The following is a 27,951-nucleotide window of genomic DNA, read 5'->3' as shown; positions in this document are numbered from 1 at the left end:
TAGAGTTGATGGGCAAGAATTGGTCAGCAGCACAAAGCAGTGTAGACAGAAGGGTCCCTTGTCTTTTCCACACTGCACACTCCCCTACATCAGCACCATGGTCTGTGAAGTTTCCTTTATACTCTCCAGAGGCAAGAAGACAGCAATACGCACATTTCTCCTTTGGACTCTGCCATTCCTGGAATGTACAACCTTGTCAAGAACAGAAAATCACAGATTTAACAAACAAATATCAAGACCCATAGGGTTTACAAAACTGTGTAAGAAGCTTACTATTAAATAAATAAGAATAGGAATAGGAGAGGGAGGAGGGAGAAGGGTGGGAGTGTGGATGGGAGGGGGGTAGGATGGAAAGTATCACTATATTCCTAAATTTATATGTATGAAATGCATGAAGTTTGTATACCTTAAATAAAAGGTTTCTAGGTAAAAAAAGAAAGAAAGAAAGAAAGAAAGAAAGAAAGAAAGAAAGAAAGAAAGAAAGAAAGAAAGAAAGAAAGAAAGAAAGAAAGAAAGAAAGAAAGAAAGAAAGAAAACATATCAAAAAAGAAAATAATCTCTTTGGGTAGATCCTCTTGGCAGAGGGAGAGTCTCTTTCCTTTAAGCCATTCTGGAAACCAGGAGACAGGCTTGTTCTATTGCCTACAAATGCTGAGTCACAAATCTTGTCTTTCTCTAAGTCAGCCACATCCTTTTAAGTATAACTCTACTCAGAAAACATCTGTTTCCATATGCAAGGTGCTTGACTGTTGCAGAAGGTAGGACGATCTCTCTACATATCCAAATGCTTCCCTCTGCAGCTCTGTTTTTGTCTCTGTCACTCTGTGTCTCTGAGACTCAGTCATTCTGTTTCTTTCTGCATTTCTCTGGGTTCCTCTGTGCATCTCTAAGCCCATACCTAAATGTCCCTATCTTAGAGTATCTCCCTGTGATTGTGCATATTTCAGTGTGGGTGCCTCTGTCTATCTCTCTGGTCTTCTGTCTCTAGGTAGAGAGGAACATTGAGATACAGTATTGGAGATACAAGTCTGCACATGCCCATGTATCTGTGTGGTTCTCTTTTAACCATGGGTCTCCATGTCTCTCCTTCTGTGTCTCCAAATTTCTGCTTTGTCTAATTCTCTTTCAATGTCTCTGCTCATCTCCCAAATGCTAACTCAAATGCACACACACACACAAAAATCCAAATTATCTCTGAGGCCTTTTATATATAATTCTTTAATTATAATTAGCTTAATTATAAGTCCTTGATCTTGTAAGACCAGGGAAGAGAAGGATCGCAATGGGAAATGTGAGGATATTGCTGACACCGTATAGGATGACCTGGGATGGAGAACTCCAGAGGAAGTACCTGAGAGGGACAGGCACCTCTGCTCGCTCCTCTTGTAAATATACCCAGGCTAATTATAAGCATTTTCAGGCATGCCAGTTTTGCAGAGAATAAAAATATTCAGTAGCCCAAGAATTTAAACCACAAATATATTGCTAACCACAGCTAAGTGAAACTAGATTATATGGGAGAATCCTCATAATCAAAAAAAAAAAAAAAACCATTTTCAGTAATAATTAATCAATTTGCAATTTTTACAAGGAATGTCACCTATATGATACACATATGTTTTACTCACCTCCCAAGTTAGGGATGCATCCTAATTTGTTAGCTTGGCCCTTTGGTGGGATGACAAGAGAATTCAGAAGAAATATTCTGTTGATGACAAATAATAATTGCTTTTATCGTTATTAGCTTGTTTTTGATTATCACAGTGATTCCAAATGCATAAAGAATTGTGAAACACAGTTATTGATTATATCCCTTCTCTTCATTCCTCCCCACTTCTTCAGATAAGAACTACTACTGGCTGGTATGAGGAATCCCCTCCTCCCTGGCTTGTCCTGGATGCCTCTCCTGAAGGAGCCCCTAATTTTGGGTGAGTAGGAGTAGGCAGTGAAGAAGGAAGTTGAATGGTTTGGAGAGAGAGAGAGAGAACCACTGAAATGGCTCCTAAACCTAAATATCTGCTTCTCAGCTGGACTACTGAAATCCTTGTGATGCACATGTGTCAAAAGAAATCCTTTTGTTTTATGTATGTGCAGGTCCTTCAAAAAGGTCAGAGAGGCCGGCGCAGCACTGCAGCTCAATAGGCTAATCCTCCGCCTGCGGCGCCAACACACGGGGTTCTAGTCCTGGTCAGGGTGCTGGATTCTGTCCCAGTTGCTCTTCTTCCAGTCCAGCTCTCTGCTATGGCCTGGGAGTGCAATGGAGGATGGCTTGGGTCCTGCACCTGCATGGGAGACCAGGAGAAAGCACCTGGCTCCTGGCTTTGGATCAGCACGGTGCACTGGCCGCAGCGGCCACTTGGGGGTGAACCAACGGAAAAAGGAAGACCTTTCTCTCTGTCTCTCTCTCTCACTGTCCACTCTGCCTGTCAAAAAAAAAAGAAAAAAAGAAAAAAAAAGAAAAGTTCATAGAGAATGGAATAAAAAATATTTTGGTGAAAATTTTTTTATAATCCATGCATAGTGTTTCTATAATATGGACTTATGAACTTTTCAAATATGTATGGATTTCAAAAAAATTTACACTAAAATAAACATATTTTACTTTCATTTTTCTTGAACATGTTTGAAATCCCTCCAATGCTGTCTAAGATAGGTGACACACTAATTCAGAGACAGAATTATCAGCATACAAGCATGAGCTAATTCATCATATCAGATCTAAAATGAATACAGACAAGCACATTGATTATCCTAGGTTTGCAGAGTTGAGTCTGCTCGTTTTTTGAAATCCATACATATTTAAAGACCCCTATACAGTCTGATACTATAAAGGGGTAACTTAAACCTGGACTTGCAAATCACTACTCAAGGCACAGAAACCTATAAGCAGAAAAGGAGAAAACAGATGATACATCTACTTCTATGCCCTGAGTAGGGTTAATAAAACTAATGACAGATAATAGCCTTAAACTAGTGAACAGAATTAAGGAGAGATTGCAAAAAGTTAAGATAAATGAAGAAATGTATCTAGTACCTAGACCAGTGTTTCTTAAACTCCACAGCACGTTAGAATCACTTGAGAGCTTTTAAAAAAGGCTTAGGCCATACTCCTAAGAGCTTCTGATTTAATTTTTCTTGAATAGGGTCTGTAGAACAAAATGAAAGCTTAGGTAAGAGTAAGGCAAAGGGGAAAAGGAAAAGATAAAGATGAAAAAGGAGAGAAGAAGAGGGCTTCAAGTCTATGAAAGGGGAATTAAAAAGGCAAGGAATATGGGCAGGGACAATGTTTTTCAGGGCCACAAGGAAGTCTTACCCCAACTCTCTCGATTGATCCATCATCTCCCCTCTCCTGCAACATCCCTCCCTGGCAGGCAATGTTGGCCTAGGAAACTCTAAATACCTCTTCCCTTGATGCTGAGTGCATTCCTTTGATGAACCCTGAATCCCCTTTTTGCTGCCATTAAAAAAATTTTCCACTTTTGCCCTTACTGAGGAGAGCTGATGGGATTTATCTTTTGCACAATAAATGGTTCTGAGTTACAGGAACAGAATATAAGCTAAAGAAGGGAAATTTGTAGTCCACTCCAACAACCGAATAACTGAAGCTTCTCCACAACAAACCAGAGTAGGCACCAATAACCATGGCAAACAGGCCTTCTAGAAAATCAAGCTGTTAGGAAGTTCTTTGTATAACGTGATTATTAGTTTCTCTGAAATATTCATAGTTTGGATGTGGTCCAGTTGGCTGGAGTCAGAAAGAACAAGTAGCCTCTCACAGGAACCTGGGACCTCATCTTCCCTCATTTCTGTTTCATCACCAACTCTTTTTTTTTTTTTTACACTTTCAAATCCACTTTTATTTCCTTTTCAGGGCTCACAGACAGAACTTCTTCCACACACATTTCTTGCAGCTATAAAGTCACTTGGTGTTGGCAAGGTACCATTTGATTCCTAAAACTTTGTTGGCATCAAAATCCGAGTTAACCAGTGTTAAATCCATAAAATGCCAACTCCTGCTATGTGGTTTGAGGTGTATCCCTCCAGTACCCACCACCTTGTCACTGTCCTTGAAATGCACTAAAGTATACTTTCATCTATTTGGATGTGCTTTCCATTCTCCATAATTGAATAGTCAAAGAGGCACTCGCTTGGCACTTGTGAAAAATCCACTCCCTGAAATACTAAGATGGCCATTTTAGCAATACTCTATATACCAGAAACTCCAATTTGTTGTTATCTGTCACACTTTTCAATGTAAAAGTGAACTTTACCTCTGATATTCTAGAGATCCACTTTGCAGAGGTTACTCGACTCTTTAAGGCTTCTCTTATCTGGACATTTAAGAAAAGAAGTTCAGAAATAATAAGTATTTCAGAAGAAAAGAAGTAACATTTGTGCATGGACTTGGTAAATATTGTGCTAAAGACAGTGTTACCAGCTAGGTTCTGTTGAAGAGATTGGAGGGATCAGTAACCTGGCAAAGTGGTCTGGGAAAAGGTAGGAAGAAGGGGAGAGATTAGGGAGATGGAATTGGCAAAGGGGATTTGCATTTAGAACCTCAAGGAGGACCCACTGGCTAAGAAATATAGTTTGTTACCATTTGAGGATTCTGTGACATAATTTTGGCAGTACTTTTTGGAGCACTTAAATAGTTAACCACTTTCCACAGTTTGTCCATTATTCTAACCTCCTTTTCTGGAACAAAGAAAAATTACGCAACATAGCAACAGATTGTTGATCCAAGTAAATAAGAATGATAAATAACACGATGACTTTGCCTTTCCCTGAGCATGCAGTGGCCCTTGTGCCCCACAGGTTCCAAAGAGGAAGGAGCAGTCCCCAGGGTTGGGGGCAGGTATACTAGAGTCAAGTGGGTTTTGAGAAGACATTTTGGAGTTTCCACTCAACATTTGTTTGTCTCATTCTTGTTTACCCCTATGATTCATAATATGCATTATACCTACTTTATAAATTAATGATATACACATCTGGGGCTAAATGGTCATTGATTTTTACTGAACCTAAAAGTCTGAAGAATACTAGTGTGTACAATATTCTGTTAATGAGCCATGATAGGTCAGTGACACTTTTGAGTACTTACCTTTTGTACCATAATTTTAAGTGTAAGAGATTTTGATCTTAATAGATTTCATGGCTTTGAGTTGACATTTTTGCACAACTCACAGCACCTAACACTGGGGTACTAAATAATAATGCTGCTGTTAATTTTTTGGCTACAATTATCAGTTATAGTACTATGATTAATAAAAATATAAACTTACAGTATATTACTGTGTAACAATTTAAATGTTGTGTTTTCTCTTACAAAATTGCATTTGTTCTTTTACCCTAGTCTAATGGAGGAGGCAGGGAAAGCATTATTAGTAATTCATTCCATTTGAGGAACGTGGGGTTTATGAGGTTTAATCAAGACCCCAAAATGACAGCTAGCACACAGAAATAGAAAGACTCATACTCTTTTACCTCTGAATCATATGTACTAGGTTGATGCAGTATCATCATAAGACAATAAAGGGATCATTGTGAAATTCCTCTTTCACAAAACTTCATGATAAGTTAATATTAGGAAGCATTGATACTTAAACAAACCAATAATAAAACTCCATGGTGTTGTGTTGTTATTGGTGGTGATTGGTTGGTGGTATTTACTTTTCCATTTTTAAAAATGGACTTATTTATTTGACAGCAGTTGTTTGCTTCTACCTTTTATATGGTTGTTTACACTGCTTATTCTAGGAGACAAAGTGGTTGACTGGACAGAGGATGATCTTAGGAGTCTGAGTAAACATTTGGTGTTTTGCCCCTCTGTTTAGTTTTCATTTATTTTCACCATCTACTAACATTCATCTGTTTTTGGTGAACTTCCTTCCTTGTGTCCACTGCTCTTTAAGGTAGAAGACAAGAACTCATTATTACACCAACCTTGCAACATAGGTGCATCCACGTGTACTGGATTTAGCCAATCAGACCTGACAATGCAAAAGAGTAAGTGCCAGGAAGGTTCAACAGAAAAGACTGAAAATAATCCCCAAACAGCAATAGCAGCAGCTCTATCTCAAGCCTCCTCTAACTGACATTGACCTGGTGAGCCGTGTTCTCTGTGCCCAGCAAAGAGGAGAAGCAGTAGCATCTTTCAAGGAGCAGGTCTGTGCCATGCATGGGAAAATATTCCTGGAGGATAGCCACTAAGTTGTCAAGCCAAAGATGAGATTGTGAGATTTAATAATGTCTTTTCTGCTTCAACTAATCAGGGTGGGTTTCTGTAGAGATCTTTAATCACTTTGAATTACTTAATCACTTTGAATCTGTTTCCTTAACTGTAAAACTGAAAATAGTAATACTGAAGATTTCTGTAAGGATTAGAGCTAATGAACATAAAACAATCCCATAAGAGCTTGAAGGATAGTAGATACCATTTGCATTGTAAAAAGCAGCAACACTCTGTCCATGTGTCAGCACAAATGACTGAGGTAAAAGCCTCTTGCTAAGTGGTCTTCACAAGTGAGCATTTCAGGGCCAAGCACTGATAATGTAGAAAAAATTTTTAAAAATCCATAGAGTACCTTTGGATCCAGGATTGTTCCAAACACCAGGATGAAGAAGCCCTATGAAAGATGGAAGGTGGAAGAATAGCCATTAACAAAATAGTGATGGCAATAACAACAAATATCAGTATTAATGATCAGTTCCTATTTTGGTAAAAAGAAAACAATTTTATTAAATCATTTAGCTTCACCTTAAGGTCACAACACTTAGATTTGTTCATTCAAAAAATATTCAAGGAGCATCTCCCATATGCTATCCAATGCTGTAGACACATGGGATAATGTCGCACACCAGCAGCCCAGGTCCCTGCTTTCTGTAGGTGCGTCTTGCAAATTACTTTTTACATTGAGCACAAGAAAGATGTTTGGTATTTAGCAGTAGCTGTGCTTCCCTTTTTATATCTTATATCTATATTCCCTTATCTTATATATCTTATATGATGATCCAAGGAAGAGTCAGAGATGCTAGGCAACACACAGTCACCTTGCTATCCCTGAACAATAAGTAACACAAGAAACTTCCTCAAAAAGGGGCAGAAACAGCCATTCTCTGCTTTCATAATATTCTCAAGTTTCTTCTCCCATCCACAACAAAAATATGAAACATTCAAAGAAAAATCATGTATATGATCCTCAGAAAAATGAGTAAGACCAAAACAAATATACTTCAAAAAGTTGGTGGATAACTGGAATTAAAAGAAAATTCAAATTTTCTGCCAGCTTTTTGAAGTCCTTCCGTAGATTGAGTTTCTAAGCACATAATGGTGTTCCAAACAAGATAATATAGAGGGAGTTAATTAACTTTATCACATACAAAGAAATACCTCATAAAGTCAAAAGCATCCCATTCTTCCACAGACACATCCATTTGAATTTTCTACCTCTTTTCCCCACACCCACTGGCACGAAACCACCCTGGAAGAAGGAAGGGAAAGCAGTGGCCCCATTTTTCAGGTAAGGAAAGGGAAACTCAGAGATCTATCTTTCAAAATGTAATAGTCAGCAGCACCCACTAGAAAGAATTTCCTCTTGAACATGCAAATACTCAAGTCTCAGCTCATCTAAAAATGGAGGTGAGATGAGACCTTTTACTTAGCCAATTCCCCGTTAAACTTTTCTGTATTTAAAGGTGAACGTGAACTCATCCCTTGCCAGAAGTTAGTTAAGGTATGTGGGCTTAATACAAAGGATTTTCAAATTGTTCATGGAAAATATATATTATGTATAAACTATGTGTGGATTTCAAAAAAATTTGTCCACCAAACTAAGCATATCTTAATTTCATTTTTCTATGAATTTTCTGAAGCATCTTCATACAACTGGCACCATAAAGACATTACAACCAGGAGTTCTTCAGTGAGAATAGCAAATTTTCTGTTACCAAAATTTGACAAAAGATCAGCCGAGAAGTGGAAGACTTTACAGGACCTGTGCCCAGTCAGGTAACTAATTTAAAACAAATTAAATGCACCTTTCCATTCAGCCAATGCAACAGACAATCAAAGGCTTGGTCCCCATGTTGTTTTTATCAGATTATTCTTTTGTGGGACGCTCTGAACTTACAAAATAATTATTGAATTCTGTCACCATATCCATTGTAAAAATGCCATTGTTGGCATGGTCCTTTAGTTTACAAAGTATACTTATAAAGATGATTAGGTGGGACAAATACATCTCAGCTTGGTTTTGGAACTAGAAATTCATTTAATGTACAAATCAGAATATGCATGAAATTGGTACAAGCATGAAATTCTTTGAAAGATCTGGAAACCACAGTTCTAGCAAGTTTCCTCCACAAATATGCATCTTTTGGCTAAAGGACTAAGAGGAATTCCAGTCCTCTTCAGATTTTAACTTTCATGGCATTGGACTATTTATACTTGTATCTGAAATATTTAGCATAATGATTGGCACAAAATAAATGCACAACAAATGAGATGCCTTCATATCTGAGTGTATGTGTGTGAGATTACTCTATTATGCAATATTGCTCTATTATTACTCTACATCTGTATAGCCTTAAATATGTAAAAGGAAATAGGCCACCAATATTACTTTTCATTGATCCATGCCAACTCGGGGAAAACTATGCAAAGAGGGCTGCCTGGCTCATTTGGTTAATCCTCCGCCTTGCAGCACCGGCATCCCATATGGGCACCGGGTTCTAGTCCCGGTTGCTCCTCTTCCAGTCCAGCTCTCTACCGTGGCCCAGGAGGGCAGTGGAGAATGGCCCAAGTGCTTGGGCCCCTGCACCTGCATGGGAGAGCAGGAGGAAGCACCTGGCTCCTGGCTTCAAATCAGTGCAGCGCTGGCTGTGGCGGCCATTTGGGGAGTGAACCAATGGAAGGAAGACCTTTCTCTCTGCCTCTCTCACTGTCTGTAACTCTATCTTTCAAATAAATAAATAAATAAATAAGAAAATTATACAAAGTATCACCCAAATTTAGGTTAAAAAAAGTTATAAATTTTAGTATCTGATAGAGAAGGGGTGAGAGAACATACCTACAGAGACTATATTGGTAGCAGTTCTTTTGAATTTCTTTTAGTAGATGAAGCACAATTGGAGCACGTAAACCTCCAGGTGTTCCCCCCAGGGTTTAATATGTCTGTTTATTTTTCTCCCACCAAAACAGCTGTGAGGGATCTCAAAACCTCACCCAGACCACGGTTAGTTTCAGAAAGTACAAGGTAGGATCCCAACCAGGAGGTGTGGCTTGACAAGAGAGGCAGTCAGGACAGCAACTGACTACATAATAATAGAGAATGGTTGAGCTTTAAGATGAGTGGATAGATTCCAACAGGATTAGAGCACAGAGATCTTTAACAGGTCCTTCTCCTAGATCTTCTGTGCCTCCTATCATGTGCCAGAATCTCTATTCTCCACCCACTCCATCAATCCTCGATGCCTCTCAGCTCTTCCCACTCTAAGACTCTATGTCTCCTGTTTCCTCCCAACCATTTTATTGTATCTCCCTTTCCAGGACCCATGGCTACTCTTTCTCTTTTCCCCCACTTGGCACACCAAGGATGCCCTGACCCAGTGATATGCTCGTACATGTTAATGACCAACTGTCTTCATTGGTAGTGCTTGCCAATTTCTACAAATACTCCCACCACAGCTGATTTAAATTCAGTTGTAGACCATCATCAAACAAGGAATAAGGAAGAGATGGGCAGCAGCAAGCTATTACTCATCACTTATATTTCCACCCTGCAGGTGTAATAGATGCAAACAACCGCCAGGGCATAATAAAATGTAGACAAACAATTAGAAAGTGATAAGTTCTGAGGATGCATGATCTTTGTTTTTAATCTAATTTAGTTCATGGCAAGTCTACATAATTTAACTTTTACTGATGACTGTGTTTACTACCATCTTGTAAAAAACCTGAAAATAATCACAGTCATTTCTCCTGAGCCAGCACAAGCCAGCTCCAGCACAGCACTACCTACTGCCCTCCACAGTGCCTGGCCCTCAACCACACCTTGCTCTCAGCTCCTAACTGCTCATGGATACTGGCACTTAAATGGGTCACGCCCCACTCCTTGTCAGGAATCAAGGTAGAAACTGAGTTGAAACAACAAGTTGATCCTATTATGACAAGTAAAGGTGCTCATAATATCAAAATACAAGTGCTCATAGGCTTGTTCAAAACAAAAATCACAGATGAGATGGCCTCAAGGGAGACAAGAAAAGGAAAATATATGGAGTGAGACATGAGCTCATTAAGATTTCATGAAGAATAGGCATGGGACATATTGAACTGAAATTTGGGAAAAGTGGGTTTTTAATCTCAGTCTAACCAATGACCACTTTTGTAAGTATATGTGAGACAACTGAAATCGCTAAAAGCTATACAAATGTTTTTTAAAAAAGCAGATTTGAAAAATGAAACACCACTATTAGTATTAACATTTTTCTCCAAGACATCAAGGTTTTTATTATAAAAATAAGTTATTTTGGGACCAGAGTTGTTGAATAGTGGGTTAGACCGTCGCCTGCAGTGCTGGCATCCCATATGGATACTGGTTTGAGTCCTGTTTGCTCCACTTCCAATCTATCTCCTTGATAATTATCCTGGGAAAGCAGCAGAAGAGGGCCCAAGTGCTTGGGTCCCTGCCATCGTGTGAGAGATCTAGATGAAATTCCAGGCTCCTGGCCCAGTTCCAGCCATTGTGGCCACTTAGGGAGTGAACCAGCAGATGGAAGATGTCTCTCTCTCTGTCACTCCTTCTCTCTATATATAGCTCTGCCTCTCGAATGAATAAATACATAAATACATAAATAAATAAATTTTTAAAAAATAAGATTTATAAATAGAAAAATAGAAAGATGCTTAACTTAAAATGTCTATTATCAATTTGTTGATACATTTATTTTAAAATAGTTTTACTGACTACTGTACATTACTGACCTCATTCCATAATGAAGTAGTATTTTAGATAACTTTAAAAAATAAATGCTTTATTTTAATCTAATTACTATACACACATTTAGCATTCAATATAAAAAATATTGGATTATTAGTATACTACAACAGAAAAAATTAATCGAGCAGGAAATTATAGAATATGGAAATCTAAACAGCCCTGAAAGAGAGAGAGACAGAGAGAGAGAGAGAGAGAGAACTTGGGTAAAACTCTAGGGTATATCTAGGGTATATTTTTAAATAAGAAAGCAAGTTGCATAATATTATACATTGGTTTTTAACCCCTATATTATATGAGGGTATATTTGTGTAAGCACAGAAAATTTGGAAAGATTCCACACAAAACTGTGAACATTTCTTAATTCTTGGAAATGAGATGAGGGAACAGAAGAGAGATATTTATCATACCACGTTATATGGCCTGCCTTTTAAAAATAATATGGTTTTTAATGGTAACAATAAATTCTACGTGAGTAGAAATATATTAACCTCCAGTTATATACCTAAATTTTAGAAAATGTGTTATTCCTTGCTTTCTAAGCAGTAACAACTCAGCTCATTATTAGACTGTTTATGATCTTTAGATCATTTTATTACTTGATATTTACTCATTCACCATTTATTTAATTCTTCATACAATCCTGTAAATTGGGCAGTATTATACTATTTTACATGCAAGGACAATATGGTTTGAAAAAGTTAAGTAAATATCCTAAGATCATGTTATACATTTTTAGTAAATGAGAAGAGTGAGAATACAAATCCAGGACTTTCTGGAACAAAAATTTATTTCCTTACTCAATGTTCTATTCTGAATCTGTCATCTTCTACATAGAAATCTATGCCACAAGATTCTGATCATAAAGCCTCTTCATAAATTCTCTCACTTTGGCTTGGTTAGAAGCAAATGGACTTACCTGGAATGCATTAAGCAAGGAGAAGATAATGTGGAAGGCCAGGGAGCTATCATTGATGACGGTGGCTATTCCAAATCCCCAGGTCAGTCCCAGAAGTGGGGTGAGGATGGCAATGTTCTTACTGATTCTCACAATGGCCCTCACTTCCTGGAACATGGAACTTCCAATGACAGCTCGCTGTGTCTTGACAATTACCAAAGTGACTGTGATCAGATTTACTACCACAATGGCCAGAGCTGGAACCACAAAGGCCAGCAGGGCCTTGGTCATGTCCCAGTTGAGCCAACAGGCATCAGGTCGTAGGTAGCCTTTGCTTGGCTCAGTGACTGCAACCGTGATAACAGCAATGAGCAAGGGGCACCCATAGCCCACTGAAAAGAGAGATGCCACCAGGGCTGACTTGGACAGGGTATGGAAAACAATTAGGATCCCATAGAGGATAAGCAGGGCCTTAGCAAGCATCCAGAAAAACACAGAAAGGTAAAAGAAATGAACAAAAAACGTTGCTGCCACACATCCATTGTGGTGTGTCAGTGGGCCACTAAGAAAGGAAGCCACGATGAACCACATATCAGCCATTAGCAAGGTGGCTGCAATGTTGGCAATGCACACATGACGTAAATATGAGATTTCTGTCTTTGTCACTTGGCTCCAGACCAAGGCTTCAATGGACAAGCAAAGAATCAAGCTGCAAATAGAAATGCCCAGGCCTATATATGTGATGTAAGTCAAGATAGGGTTCTCCAAGATGTGGGGTGACATAAGAATAGAGAAAGAGGTAAACAACTTGCTTGGCCTACATCTGCAAACAGCTTGATGGGCATTATCTTGAATTATTTCACAGGCCTGCTGGTCCCATCTGCTTTCCAGGGAGTGCCAACCAACACATTGTGTCCTCTTTTCCTCTGACTTGCTAATCTTTTCAAAAATCAGTGATATTCTTTTAAGTTCCTTGGGCAAAATGACAGATAGAACAAGTCCATTCACAGTAACATTTTCCAATAGACTGGCTTCCAAGATGGCCCCAAGGGTTGGAAATGCAATGCTGACAACCTGAGAAGGGAAAGGCATCTTCCGAAGTTCATCTCTACTGATCAGTACCCTCCCAGTGATCTCATTGTTGGTGTCATTAACTCTCATTGAAAAAGTGAAATTCTTCCCAGTGTTGTTTCCAGATATGATGGTGCCCATGGTGTGAATGAAGACATCAGATATGTCAATGGCATCTTTATTTATGAACAGCTTTCTTGCAAAGGAATTGACTGACTGGAGCAGGACACAGCTGCTGTTCCTCTCAGGAATGAAGGTCCAGTTTGAGATGCTTTTGCTATTGAGAATATGGTTGGCCATGGTGCTGTAACTCTGCCAATAAATAACTGAGATTAGTACTGAGCCACTCTCTGAAACCGCCAGTATATTCAAGATACACTTTTATATAGTATGATCCTCCAACCAACAGTATGGTCATCTCCTGGGTGCATCTAGACACTCAGAATCTCAGGACCCACTCCAGACTTCATGAATCAGAATCAACATCTTCATGAGGTCTCCAGGTCTCCTTATATGCAAAGGCAAGTTTGAGCTGAAGGATTGAGCTACAAGAGAATTGTCTTACCATGCCCTCCTCTGTTTGTGAGACAGGCAGCTGGGCAGCCTTCACATACTTTCCATCATCACTCCACTTCATGTCTTGGTGAAACTAGTAATTTTCCTATCCTTGTCAGAGTAGCTATCATGTAATAAACATTTCTTAAAAACCAACTGTGTTGCAAAATCCTGTTCAGAAACATACTAATTTGGAAATTGACCCCGAAGGCTGAATATATGTTTTCTATCCTCTGTTTCAAAGACCAAAAACAAAAGAAACAGTGCCAATTCCATTTCATATTTCTTCACCAGATATATATGGCTGTTTTCTTTGCATAACATTATTTTCCATTATAGCAACCTGTTTTCTCTTACAAATGAAAGTAAAAGGATTCTTTCTCTCTGTAGTACATAGAACATTTCTTACAGGTTTTCAATAACCAAAATCTAAATTGGAAAAGCAGACTCCAATATCCACCATATGTACTAAGTAATTGCTTTCTATAAATGCTGGTTGATTAAATGTGTTTATTTTTCCCATTTGTTTATTCATCCTTTCTTCAGTGAAGATTTGTTGAACACTTGCTATGTTAGACATTGGAAATACTAAAGTCTCCAGCCCCCAAGAACCTCACAGAATACTCCAACTAACCTACATTCCTTTCTCAATGAACAAATGCTGTAGCACATATTCAAGGCTGCTCACCTGCATTTTTGCCTCATCAATATCTGTTGACAACACTGTTGATATGTTGTGTAAGAGCTGCACAATGAAAGCGATGTTCCCTGGTAACCGTGGAGACTTCTGAATATTTCTAATTACACAAGACAAATCTGCTGGACACCTTTGCATCAACATGTCTGCTATGGTCTCAGACTTTCCAGCATATGTATTTACTTTTATATTTTCTCCAAATGGTTGAACTGAATATGAATCCCCCTAAGATATGGTAAAATAAAAGAAAATTTGATTATGTTATTTTTGTGTTAAAAGTAAAAGTACATTTACTAAAACTTAGGACAGCCTTATTATATAATTGCATATTGCATAATGTTTTTCTGTTTTCAAAGTTCATGTTTGTTGTGGAATGCCTTGACCAGCACCAAAGTGTGTGAATCAGAAAGTGAAAGTCTCAGTTTCCTAACTGCCTACTCCTTAGTCCCTCCCCTCAAATAGCAATTGTTACTTCTAGCATCATTTAAAATGCCCTTTGGTATATATCCTGCATGTATATTCTAGTTCCATCTAGCTTATTTCTGCTATTCCTGAAGAATAAAGCATGATACATGAGTATATCTTAAAATCAGGAATTCTGAATTGGATGTAGATGAATCAATTAGAGCATCAAGACAAAAGAATGACTAAAAATACTGATAGATAGTATCTCCCATAGATTCAGGCTCAGGGTCCCACATTTTAGACCAAGTATGACAAACTATGGCCCCAGGATAGCTGCCTGTTTTTTTTTTTTTAATATAAAATTTGGCTGAAACTCAATCAGTTAATTCATGCAACAACAGCCAAGTTGAGTAGTTGCTGCAGAAACCATGTGACCCACAAAGCCTAAAACATGGCCCTTTACAGAAAAAGTTTGCTGGTCCTTACATAAGAGGACCCTTTTATGGCCTCTCACCAGCCTGCCCCTTTGCATAGTCAAGAGTCCTTGGGCCTAGAAGATGTGCCTACCCAGAGCCCACCTGCCTGCTTCCAGACACCTGAATTGCTCCACACAGTGAAGCCCACTTTCAAGGCTTTCATGGGTTATTCCAAAGATTGCCCTGACAAGGATGAACCAGGACACCAGTGCTCCTATTCCTAGAGGTAGCTCAGGGGCACCTGTTTTCAGAGTTATAGATGTGTAGCCGTGGCTGTTCACTACCCTTGAGGTGCAGGGTGGAATCTGGGATGGGAGGCAGACAGAACATATTTTATCAGCAGTTTGTATGTTTCATTTAAAGCACTGAAATATTAAGACATGCAATATGTGAATTTAAGTATGAATCTTTTCTCAAGCCACCCAAATGTTAGGAATGCTAGGCTTTCTGAGGCCTGGTAAGGGACTCAAAATGTCCACTGGCCCTGACCACAGATAGGCCCCAAAAGAGAGAATGGGGATGTTCCTAAGACAGAAGAAATGCCAAAGCCCAGACTCCTCTGAAGGAAGCAGGAGCTGAACTTCAGAAAGATAAAGCCCCTTCTAGACAAGGGGGAAAAAAAAACAAAAAGAAGAAATGACATTTGACCTGATTTTATTTACTAGAATTTTTAAGTTTTTATTTATTTATTTTTATTTTTATTTTATTTGGAAGGCCCAGAAACAGAGATCTCCCATTCACTGGTTCGCTCTCTAAATGCCATAACATTTGGAGTGGAGCCAGGCAGAAGCCAGAAGTCCAGAACCCACTCCAGATTTACCATGGGGATGGCAGGGACCCAATTATTTGACCATCTAGAATCAGAAGCAGAGCTGGGACTCAAATACAACCACTTCTATAAAGGATGCAATCAGTGTTTTAGCCACTGTACCAAACACCCAGCCCAAATAGAATTTGATTAGAACAAACATGTAATTACTTTAGTATGTGTGGAAATACTCTGCTTGATGATATTAAGTCCTTCCCTTTAGGTAGGCTTGCTTCTCACACTTTAATGAGAATATAACGACCTGGAGATCTTTATAAAACACTTGTATGATTTAACAGGTCTGAGGTGAGGCCTAAATTCTGGGTCTAGCAAGTGCTCAGGATGACACTAGTCAGTGAAGGATGCTTTGTGTGTTGAGGCATGAGGTATTAAAGGGCTGATGGTAAAAATGGAGAAGACCGTGATAATCTAAGCACCTTCTCTAGCTCTGACCTAAATAACCAATTTCCTTCCTGTCATGAAAAGGTATACAAAGTTTACAACACCAATGTTGTGTAAACAGTCTTCACATAGGTGTTTACACATTCACAAATACACACCTATTTACTGCTCTGCCTGAAGTTCTTCCTCCCTCTTCCTGAGGGCAGTATACATTGCTAACTTGCGGCTCTGCTTTGCTCATTAAATCACATGATCACACTATGCGTAAAAGGATATTACCTCAAAGATGTTGAAGGCATTTAGAGTTCGGCAGGTATCAGTGATCTTGTGCCATTTCTTTTTCCGGCATGCAAACCCCATAGTTCCCTCTGTGTCTGGAGGGCAAGGTTGACTGCAATGGGAATTGTCCATACAGACACCATCACATATACCTGAGAAAATAAAAGGTGTCCATATGAGATGGAAAGGTATGAGTTCTGAGTGGCACTAGGACAATCATCATGGTTTCCCTGTTGTGAAAGCGCACAAATCCTTTGGACATAGGTGTCTTTTTCTTTGTAAAGAGGAGGGAGATAGAAACAGAACAGTGGTCATAATATATTTGAGCAACCACATCCTATTGTTTGTAACAACATCTTATGATGAACTCCAGCGTTTAAGTAACAGTGGAGTGAAACTGCCCAAAGTGAGAAGGATGAGCCCAAAATTCAGTCCACTATGTCACCCCCACAGGGACCACCGAGCACCTCCTTAGAACTTTAGAGCTCCCTGAATCAGCTCTACTTTGGAATCCGTTACCCCAGATGTTTTCTAAAAAGCCTCCGAGCTCCAGAACTTTATAATGAGTTACATCATCTTCAGGTTCTCACAGACCCGTTCTAGTTACTTCCTCCATTTAAAGTGGCTCAATCCAAAGGATTTATGGCAAAGATTTCTCAGACTAAGATAAAGTAGAGGGTGCTTGGAGCACATAGGGAAGGTGGAGGTCAAAGGCACAATTAAATACCAGGGGTGCAAAGACAGGCTATAAAGGAGTCCTATGTGCCATGTCTCAATACTGAGGGCTGACTATGGTCCTCTGTGACAATAAATGAACAGCCAAACTTGCACTAAAGAGGGCAATCAACATACCATGTGGCTTGGCAGACACCTTCTGCTTGCTTTTGCTGGCAGCCTAGATAGGAAAAAAAAAATCATATCAAAATCAATTTTTGATAGGCCAGCACAAAGGTTTACCAAAGTTACAGATGAACAACCACACATGAATTAGCTTTGACCCCAAAAAGGCCACCAAAAGCTGAATCCGTGAAATGTGGCACCATCCTCCCATTTTCCCTTCAGTTTGGACAACTTTCTCTCTCCCTGCTATTGATTCAGTAGGAGCCCTCCTTACTCTCCAGTAAGAATGGCCTACATTCTGTCCAGGGACTAAATGCATTTGTGGGCAGAGGTAGATTTCCTAGTCACTTTGTAAAGATGAAGTTTCAGAGTGCCTTGCTTATATGGGCTCTTTTGAAGCCCTAGGAGTGGATCTAGCAATGTGCTCACAGTCTTATATGTGGTAGCAAATTTTCAAAAGCAAACTGTTGAAATCTTTACTTAGTATATACTAAATTGATCTTCTGCATATAAAGGTAATTAAAAATGAATCTTAATGAAAAATGGAATGGGAGAGGGAGTAGGAGATGGGATGGTTTGTGGGTGGGAGGGTGGTTATGGGGGGGAAAACCGCTATAAGCCAAAAGTTGTATTTTGGAAATTTGTATTTATTAAATAAAAGTTTAAAAAAGCAAAAAAAGCAAAATATTTTTATTGCCTGTTATCTGTTAAGACCATCATTTTTTGCCAGGCCAAATCCCCCTCCTTCCTATTCTTCTTCATTTTGGGTATCACTAGAGAACTTATCTATTTTTGGAATGTGGAAAAAGAGTTGAGTCGGAGATATTTTTAATTAGGATTGAATAGTATATACTTCTATAGTCTGCATTTATTTCTGCATTACAATGAGGATATCAACAGGTAAGTGGCATTAATTCTATGAGTCCTTACAATTAGTCACAGAATAAGAAAATTCCAAGTGCCCTGATACCTTGCAATGCACATATGAAAGAAACATGATAGAGATTTTCTCAAATGTGACAATAGTACTACATATTTACATGGCATTGCTAAGAAAGAATTGAGAAACTGAATATTACTTTTCTAATCTAGCAATAATAAAAAAAACCAAATTTGAGCAGTAACCTAGAAGAAAGACTAAATAACCCTTCTTTCTACAGAAAAAAGTTATAAAATTATTGGCATGCAGGTATAAAGCCAAAAATGCTGGAACAGAAAGGCCATCAGTTCATATTACCAAATAATGTTAGATAACTACTGAATGTAATATTTTTTCATCATTTTGAAATTTGTTATAACTTCCTTTATTAGGCAACTATCCACTTTTCAATTAAATTTCTATTTGTAATTTTGTGTTCTTTTTCCTTAAAAGGGTGACTCCAAAACCTAGCTCCCCTCTATCATGTGCCTTCCCAGCCCTCTCAATTACATCTTCTCTATCCCACCCACTCATAACAAACCTGACCCTCACCGAGAAAGTGGTTTATGATGGTTCAGGTGATATACTCTGGGAGAAGACATCCAAAACCATCACTTGAGGCTGTGGGAAAGGTCACCTCTCTGAAATGTCAGATTCCTCATCTCTAAACTAGAGTAAGAACTACAGCACCATAATTTTATGATACTTATAGATAGCATGTTTTAAGGGGAATAAATGAGATCATCTATGGAAAACACTTAGAACACTTACTGTAAATGCTAGTTAAGATTTAACTACTGTTATTTTTCTGGACACAAACTTACTGAATGCCAATTACATATAAAGCTTAAGTTTTAGTCTTCCAAGAAGTCTTTCCTGACCCACTTAATACTTCCTGATCCATCTTTTTATCCAGCTTGCATAGTATTTATTATCCATACCCTTCATTCAATGCTTCGCATATACTCACCTGCTGTCTTGCTATCTACTCTTCTTATATAAGCATATTATCTTTGCAGTTAAATTCTAAGTTTCTTAAGAGCAAGGATTGTGTGTTGAGCTTCTTTGCACACCCTAAGGAGATATTTCAGTCTTACACAAATATATCTGCATATATACATTATTAGTGTGTAGGTATACATTCTGCCATATATGTGAATGTGTGTATGTGTATGGGAGGTGATACTGAAAGGCTTTGTTTCTGCACCAGAATAGTGCTTCCTAGTGTCTAGGAAGAGCTTTGGTCCAGTAACTCCAACTTGTGTTGAGCCACTGGAGAAGAAACTGGAAATTCAGTGATCAAATACTTGGGACTAATGTCCCTTCTTCATTCACAATAGTATTCTTTTTTGTGTTATCAAGAAACAATGCTGAATATTCTCTTTTCCCTATCAAATAAGAACTTATGGAGAATATTAAATGAACATTTGGAAGTCTCTCCAAAGTCAAGAAGGTATCACTGAAGATTCATGGAAGACAATATCCTTAAGTCATTGATTTAAGATGCCTTTTCATTTTATAATCAAGAGAATTAAGTGGAAGAGTTAAAGTTCTAAACGGGAATGTTAAAATATTTTTAAAGTTTTGGGAGACATTATAAATCATCAATTCAACCTTCTTATTTTACAAATAATAAAACTGAGGCTTTGGTAGATGAGGTGAATTTCACAAGGCCAAATAAAAAGTTCTATAACTAGGACTAGAACTTAGCTCTCCTAGCTCCTGCAGTCCTGCTCTTTCCAAAAAAGCCAGCCCATGTTCAAGCACAAAAAGCAGAGAGGATTATAGAAAAAAGTACAGGCATCTCAAGGTGTCAAAAATCCATCTAGATAGGGCCATGAACATCAATATACTATGACAAATGCTGTTAGAATTCAACAACTCTGGATAATACTTGGCCTATTCACCCAGCTCCAGTGAAGTCACATCATATTAATCAGGTACATGGGCAGAATGCCATAGAATGCTGTTTACCGGGAGATACAGAAACTCTGCCTTCTCCTGTGATTCACTTCTTCCCAATAATTTGCCAAACACATCATATGACTCCTTTGGTCATTTCATATCTAAGGTGGCATCCAGTAAGGGCCACTTTTGCCTCAGATGCCAACAGCTCCAAACCTAATTTAGTGAAAAAGACATCTGCAAACTGGCAACCAGTTTGACCAGCTGGACTGGCTGCCTGGGTGTGTGGGCAGGTCAGGACAGGGGTAGCACCCAGAGCTCAGCATTCAGTAGCTTTATATAATGGGAAGAAAATGACAAAATGCTCCTGAAGAAGTTATCTCCAGTAGTCAAGAAAAACAAAGCCAACTCTCATACTGTGCCTATTTTCCCTACTCTGTCTTGTAGAAAAATGTGTATGAGGAAGTGGAATAAAGACGGAAACAGGGCCAAACTGTCAGGTTGAGATGCTTCGACAATAAGATCTGTTCAAAGGGGTCTCTAACTTCTCCCACAACCAGATATCAGCTCAGAGTTTGGGGAGAAGGAAAGTCATGGAGAAGGTTCCCATCCAAGGGCAAACTAACTAGATGGGTAAGTAAATATCATTTGGAAAATTCTTGAAAGGAACTTCCAAGGTCATATTTTTTCATGTTAAAAGAAGGCACATGTTAAAAAGGAAAGAGCAGAAGCCCAGTGAAGATAAATATTCAGTCTTTGGCTCTTTAGGGACATGCCTCAAGCATTGCACACCATGGGCCTCAGTCTCCCCCGTCATAAAGTAGGGGAGTTAGATGTTCACCAGCTCATCTCAGATCTCTTTGCAAGATCTTGTGGTCAAGCAATAACAAACTCTTCCAAAGACCCTTGGAATATTTTACTGTAATCTCTCTCAATGCTCTCCATACCTTTTTTAAAGAAGCAACTAATAGGGAAATTGAAATGGCCCGTGCTTTGAGGAAAATAATTCAGAGAGATAGGGATCAATGCTCCACAAAATTTAAAACAGTACTTTGTTACAACCTGCACCCCAGTTAGACTTTGTTTAACCATTGATTATCTGATTTGCTCATTGTTCCTGTTAGTTCACAAAGGGGATATCATTGCAATTTTGGGTGGGACAATGCTCCCTTGTGCCAGACCATTCTTAGTCCTGCCCACCAAATGTCACTAAATCCTCCTTATCATTGAGGCAATTTTGTTTACCCCCACACTATCAAGTATCCCTCAAGAAACAGCACCGCCCTGCTTATAAGCAACTGAAAGTCTCCCTATCCCAGGAAATAAGAAGAAGACTTCATTACCTTTAATTCATTTGAGATCACTGCATCTCAGGAATTTGTGAAAATAAAGTTCATGGGAAAATAACGTCCAGGTATTGGCTGAAATGGGTTTTGTTGCCCTATAGTTGCCATTTCCCTGGCTGCACCAATCATTCTATGAGTGTCTTCTCCCTACTTTTCAGATTCCAGGGAACTGAGAGCTTGTTGACTAATGAATGGATTTTGCTACCCATTTGCTTTCCAACCAGTTCATCTTTTCCCTTTTTCTTACCTGGCATAATGTCCTACAGGGCTCTATGGGCAAAAGAAACATCAAGCAGCTCAGCAAAAGCATACGAGTCATGGCCTTCCACACAGCTGACTTTCCTGCTTCTAGAAAATTAAATAAAAAAGCAAAATATATCCAATCAGAAAATTTCAGAGTTCCATGCCCCCCCAGACCCTGACTGTGAGACTGGGCACTGTCTTGGGTGATGTCTATGTAGACCTCTCTGTACCAGAGGAGATGTTCCTGTGATCTCCCTTTGACTTGACATGGGGGCTGCATATATGAAGCACCAGCCAATCCTGGGAGACACAGGCAGCTACTGAGCTATCTCACTGCTGCTGTCAGTTGAATGTCACACCTGACATGGGAATCCCTCAAAGGGAAAATGCTGCTTGCTGGATTTCACCTCACCTGCTGTGGTATAGTAAATAACAACCTGTGCTTACAAAGCTGGAATTATGGTTCACTCTTTGGGGTAGGCAGGGCTGAGAATTGTGTAGGTGGTTACAGTAGAAGATGAGCTAGGGCTCCTATGGGCAAACTCTTTTGAAGAGGAGTAAACAATAGGTTTGGCCTATTATCCCTCCCTCCCATCAACTCTGGAGCTCATAGGTACACAGCAGTCTCTTCAAAATTGGTCATGGCACTGTGGCAAAAAAATGTTCTGCATGAAGGATCTCTGTGCGTGAGACCCCAGTAGAAAGAAGTGGCCATCAAAGAAGGATGTCCTTTTGGGGCTGGCGCCCTGCCTCACTTGGTTAATCCTCCGCCTGCGGCCCGGCATCCCATATGGGTGCCAGGTCTAGTCCTTGTTGCTCCTCTTCCAGTCCAGCTCTCTGCTGTGGCCCAGCAAGGCAGTGGAGGATGGCCCAAGTGCTTGGGCCCCTGCACCCGTGTGGGAGACCAGGAGGAAGTACCTGGATCCTGGTTTCGGATCAGTGCAGCACCGACCGTAGTGGCCATTTGGGGGGTGAACCAATGGAAGGAAGACCTTTCTCTCTGTCTCTCTATCTCTCTCTCACTGTCTAACTCAATCTGTCAAATAAAAAAAAAAAAGGATGTACTTTTCTCTGCAGGGAGGAGAGAACTTCCACTTTGCTTATGGCCTTGTCCAAATACTGATAGTTTGTGGATTCAAAAGGCTTCCATAGCTTAGGCAACTCATGTCAAGAGCCTCAGGTGGTCACTGAAGTCAAACATAAGAGTGTTAATTGTTAAATTAACAACAGGGGTCACTATGCACTAACTCGCCAAGCAGGACCTCTGTCCTCAATGAGTTCTGAGAGTTAACTGTAAAACTAGTTCTCAAACAGTTTGTGTATGTGCAAATTATTGAAATCTACATAGTATAGAGTTGATCTTCTGTGTACAAAGTTATCTGAAAACGAATCTTAATGGAGGATGGGACTGGCAATGGAAGTGGGAGGAGGAAGGGGTGGGAGTGTGGGTGGGAGGGTGGGTATGGTGGGAAGAATAACAATATTCCTAAAGTTGTACTTATAAAATTTGTATTCCTTAAAAAATAAATCAAAAAGTAATAAACAAACACACAAAAAACAAAATTGATCTTGGGCATGGACTGTTGTTATTTCTACCAAAACTGAGGTCTAAACTAAACTGATTCCTTCACCCTTAGAATAGCACTTGGGATAAAGCTGGCACACAATTTTAGAGGGCTTCAAAATATTCATAGAAAAAGGAACTAAAAGATAAGTTTAATTTTGTACAAATTTTCTTAAATTCATGCATAGTTTTTTTCATGATATTCATTTTCCATGAAATTTTTGAAGATCTCTCACATATTCAATAATGAAAGAGAAAAGGAGAGGGAGGGAGGGAGGGAGGGAGAGGGTGAGGGAGAGGGTGAGGGAGGGAGGGAGGGAAGATGGGAGAAGGAGCTGATGTTTGCACTACAGTCTATGCTCTGTTGTGGACACAAAACTTTTCATACCAGGGCCAGTGTTGTGGCTTAACCAGTAAAGCCTCTGCCTACAGTGCCAAAATCCCAAATGGGTGCCAGTTTGGGTCCTGGCTATTCCATTTCCAACCCAGCTCTCTGCTGTGGCCTGGAAAAGCAGTAGGTGGCCCAAGTCCTTGGGCCCCTGCACTCACGTGGGAGACCTGGAAGAAACTCTAGGCTTCTGGCTTCAGATTGGTCCAGCTCTGGTCATGGTGGCCATTTGAGAAGTGAACCAGTAGATGGAAGAGATGGAAGCTCTCTCTCTCTCTCTCTTTCTGCCTCTGTAATTCTGCCTTTCAAATAAATAAATAAGTCTTTAAAAATAATTTTAATATCAAATTTTAATTATTATATTTTATCCTGCATGAACTCATCTCTGAAAAGTGTTCTGTTTTTCTTTATTTTTCAGAAGACTTGGATGTCATCAACAAAGACCAGGAACTATGACAATGGTTGATTTTTGCTATTTGATCATTTTTAGTGAAAAAGAAATCTTTAGTTCAAATATGCACAATTCTGCAGCAAACATGTCCTTATCTTAAACAGTAGGCCAAATTTCATTTTCCAATTATGTTTCTCCATTGCAATATTTGCCTCAGGGCCAGTATTGTGGTATAGTGGGCAAAGCCACTGACTGCAACCTCAGCATCCTATATGAGCACCAATTTGAGTCCTGGCTACTCCACTTCTGATTCAGCTCCCTGTAAAAGCACTTGGGAGGCCAGCACCACGGCTCAATAGGCTAATCATCCACATGTAGCGCCGGCATCCTGGGTTCTAGTCCCGGTCGGGGAGCCGGATTCTGTCCCAGTTGCTCCTCTTCCAGTCCAGCTCTCTGCTGTGGCCTGGGAAGGCAGTGGAGGATGGCCCAAGTGCTTGGGCCCTGCATCAGCATGGGAGACCAGGAGAAGCACCTGGCTCCTGGCTTCAGATCAGCATGGTGCGCTGGCCACAGCATGCTGACTGCAGTGGCCATTGGAGGGTGAACCAACGGTAAAGGAAGACCTTTCTCTCTGTCTCTCTCTCTCTCTCTCTCTCACTGTCCACTCTGCCTGTCAAAAAAAAAAAAATACTTGGGAAAGCAGCAGAAAATGGTCCAAGAACTTGGCACCTGCCACCCCTGTAGGAGAACTGGATGGAACATTGGGCTCCTGGCTTTGGCTTGACCCAGCCCCTGTCATTGCAGCCATTTAGGGAGTGAACCTGTGGATGTAAGAATTTTATTCCCTGACCCCCAAACTCTGCCTTTCAAATAAATATTTTTAAAAAGAAACCTGAAAATCCCCTGAAATCCAATGATTATTTAAAAGATTTTGTTTTGCCCATAGTAACCCAGCTTTTATATATATATATATATATATATATATATATATATATATATATATTTGAAAAGGCAGAGCCACAGAGAGAAGGGGATGGAGAGATGGGGGTGGGATCGCTGGGGGAGAGAAAGCATACCAGAATTGTGGTCCTCAGTTGTTCTGTGACTAAGGCAACCTGAGTAGTAGAGATGAAGAAATTCTGGAAGAAAGTGTGTGTGTACGTGTGTGTGTGTGTGTGTGTGTGTGTGAGAGAGAGAGAGAGAGAAAGAGAGAGAGATGAGGGGTAATGCAGAGGGAGGAAGGAAACTCTATATTCTTAGAATTGTATCTATTAACTATATTGACTGTTAAAAACTAAAAAACTAAAAATAAATGTTTAAAAAAAAGAAATTCTGGGCTCTGGGTAGCAACATGACACATTGCAAAGCCTAGTGGAAGTCATCTCCATAGAAAACACAGAGGCTACCATATGTGGAAATGTAATGTTAATGGTCATCAAAAAGCATTTTTCATAAAAATTAAAACCAAACTATATTTAAAATTTAGAGCGAAATAGCAATCTAATAAAGTATTTTTCAGTGCAGCACATTAAAATCATGAGCAAAGAAAATGATTTTCATCTTGATTTGTAGAATTCAACCAGTCAAGAAAAGTGATCCCGGTTAAATATAAGAATGAGAAAAAGAGAGGGAGGAGATGTACAATTGGGGACACGCTCAATCGGATTTGCCCCAAATGATGGAGTTAGAAACGTGCCAGGGGATTCCAATACAATCCCATCAAGGTGGCATGTACCAATGCCATCTCACTAGTCCAAGTGATCAATTTCAGTTCACAATTGATCACACTGATAGGTCTAAGAGTCAAAGGGATCGCACAAACAAGACTAGTGTCTGCTAATACTAACTGATAAAATCAAAAAGGGAGAGAATGATCCAACATGGGAAGTGGGAGACACAGCAGACTCATAGAATGGCAGATTTCCTAAATACCACTCTGGCCTCAGAATCAGCCCTTAAGGCATTCGGATCTGGCTGAAGAGCCTATGAGAGTATTTTAGGCATGGAAAGCCAAGACACTCTGGCAAAAAAAAAAAGAAGAAGAAGAAGAAGACCTAAATGAAAGATCTCAGCGAGTGAGATCCCAGTGGAAAGAACGGGGCCATCAAAGAAGGAGGTACCTTTCTCTGCAGGGAGGAGAGAACTTCCACTTTGACTATGACCCTGTCGGAATAAGATCGAAGTCGGCAAACCCTAAAGGCTTCCATAGCCTTGGCAACTCATGACTAGAGCCTAGGGAGATTACTGACGCCATAAACAAGAGTGTTAAATTGTTAAATCAACATCAAGAGTCACTGTGTACTTATGTCCCATGTGGGATCTGTCCTTAATGGGTTGTCCAATGTGAAGTAATGCTATAACTAGTACTGAAACAGTATTTTTACACTTTGTGTTTCTGTGTGGGTGCAAACTGATGAAATCTTTACTTAGTATATACTGAATCGATCTCCTGTATATAAAGATAACTGAAAATGAAAAAAAAAACAACAACAACAACAACAAAAAAAAAAACCCTTGGTGTTAAATTGGAAATTACATAGAAAATTAATCAATTTTTAAAAAAATATATCATGTAGGATCTCTGTCATTAATGTGCTGTATACTGTGATTTAATGCTATAACTAGTACTCCAACAGTATTTTTCACTTTGTGTTGCTATGTGAGGGAAAACTGTTGAAATCTTTACTTTATATATACTCAACTGATTTTCTGTATATAAAGAGAATTGAAATCGAATCTTGATGTGAATGGAAGGGGAGAGAGAGCGGGAAAGGGGAGGGTTGCGGGTGGGAGGGAAGTTATGGGGGGGAAGCCATTGTAATCCATAAGCTGTACTTTGGAAATTTATATTCATTAAATAATAAAAAAAAAAAAAAGAATTCAACCAGTCAACTAGTCATCCAAGCAGTCAATTTCTGTGAATCACATCCCTCAAAAAATAAAGCAATTACATTGATATGAAATTCCAAGGGGTAAAATGTGCCAAATAGAAAGTGAAAGAATTTTTTTTTTTAATTAAAATTAAGTGGCCAGCGCCGTTGCTTAACAGGCTAATCCTCTGCCTTGCGGCGCCGGCACACCGGGTTCTAGTCCCGGTTGCCCCTCTTCCAGGCCAGCTCTCTGCTATGGCCCGGGAAGGCAGTGGAGGATGGCCCAAGTCCTTGGGCCCTGCACCCGCATGAGAGACCAGGAGAAGCACCTGGCTCCTGGCTTCAGATCAGCGCGATAAGCTGGCCGCAGCGGCCATTGGAGGGTGAACCAACGGCAAAAAGGAAGACCCTTCTCTGTCTCTCTCTCTTACTATCCACTCTGCCTGTCAAAAAAAAAAAAATTAAAATTAAGAAACTGCTTCTACCTCCCCCTTCTTAAAAAACAAACAAAAATAACAGAACAGCAAAGTTACTGCAACACTGACTAGATCTATAGAGTGATAACATTTCCAAATCACCGAACCTAGATTTTACTCTCTTATTCTATGTTGTCTGATTTCCAATCCTGAATAAGATGCCTTAGAGGTTCAGGTATGTACTCATGTGACAAACTGTAAGTGCCTCATTTCCAAGCAGTGTACTAATAGCTAGAAATTAAACAAGGAAGATTCTTCCGCTCAGCATCCTCAGGGAAGTCACAGTGCAATGGGGCATCTGATACACAGCCTGAGGGGCTGGAAACTTGGATGTGCCAAACGCCTGCCTCTAACTTTAAAAATGCCTTTCATTCTCTATGTCACATTGTTCTACCGCAAAGCCATACAGCTGACCAGCAAGAGG

General features: G+C 39.6%; 1 protein-coding gene across 1 annotated transcript; it reads right to left on the bottom strand.

Annotated features, from left to right (window-relative positions):
- Window positions 1-157: 157 nt before the first annotated feature.
- On the bottom strand, window positions 158-21,914 carry LOC133756898 (putative adhesion G protein-coupled receptor F2P). The gene is made up of 9 exons (XM_062187514.1): window positions 21,843-21,914; window positions 17,438-17,480; window positions 16,586-16,737; window positions 14,207-14,440; window positions 11,914-13,275; window positions 6,585-6,626; window positions 4,272-4,331; window positions 1,629-1,705; window positions 158-192 (listed from the first exon to the last, which is right to left on the bottom strand). The coding sequence occupies exons 1-8, from the start codon at window positions 21,912-21,914 to the stop codon at window positions 1,658-1,660; spliced, it is 2,013 nt and encodes a 670-aa protein (XP_062043498.1). The 3' UTR covers window positions 158-192; window positions 1,629-1,657.
- Between the last annotated feature and the right edge of the window lie 6,037 nt (window positions 21,915-27,951).

Source organism: Lepus europaeus, chromosome 3 (assembly GCF_033115175.1).
Source record: "Lepus europaeus isolate LE1 chromosome 3, mLepTim1.pri, whole genome shotgun sequence".
NCBI classification, from domain to species: domain Eukaryota; kingdom Metazoa; phylum Chordata; class Mammalia; order Lagomorpha; family Leporidae; genus Lepus; species Lepus europaeus.
The sequence above is the reverse complement of the archived record's forward strand: the minus strand, read 5'-3'. Positions and strand labels throughout refer to the sequence as shown.

Excerpts from the sequence above, each read along its gene's own strand:
- LOC133756898 (XM_062187514.1), bottom strand. The coding sequence starts at position 21,914 with ATGACTCGTATGCTTTTGCTGAGCTGCTTGATGTTTCTTTTGCCCATA. Across the intron at positions 14,441-16,585 it reads ATGCCTTCAACATCTTTGAG|GGGGATTCATATTCAGTTCA; the intron begins GTAATATCCTTT and ends ACCATATCTTAG. Across the intron at positions 4,332-6,584 it reads GAACAATCCTGGATCCAAAG|ATAAGAGAAGCCTTAAAGAG; the intron begins GTACTCTATGGA and ends TTAAATGTCCAG.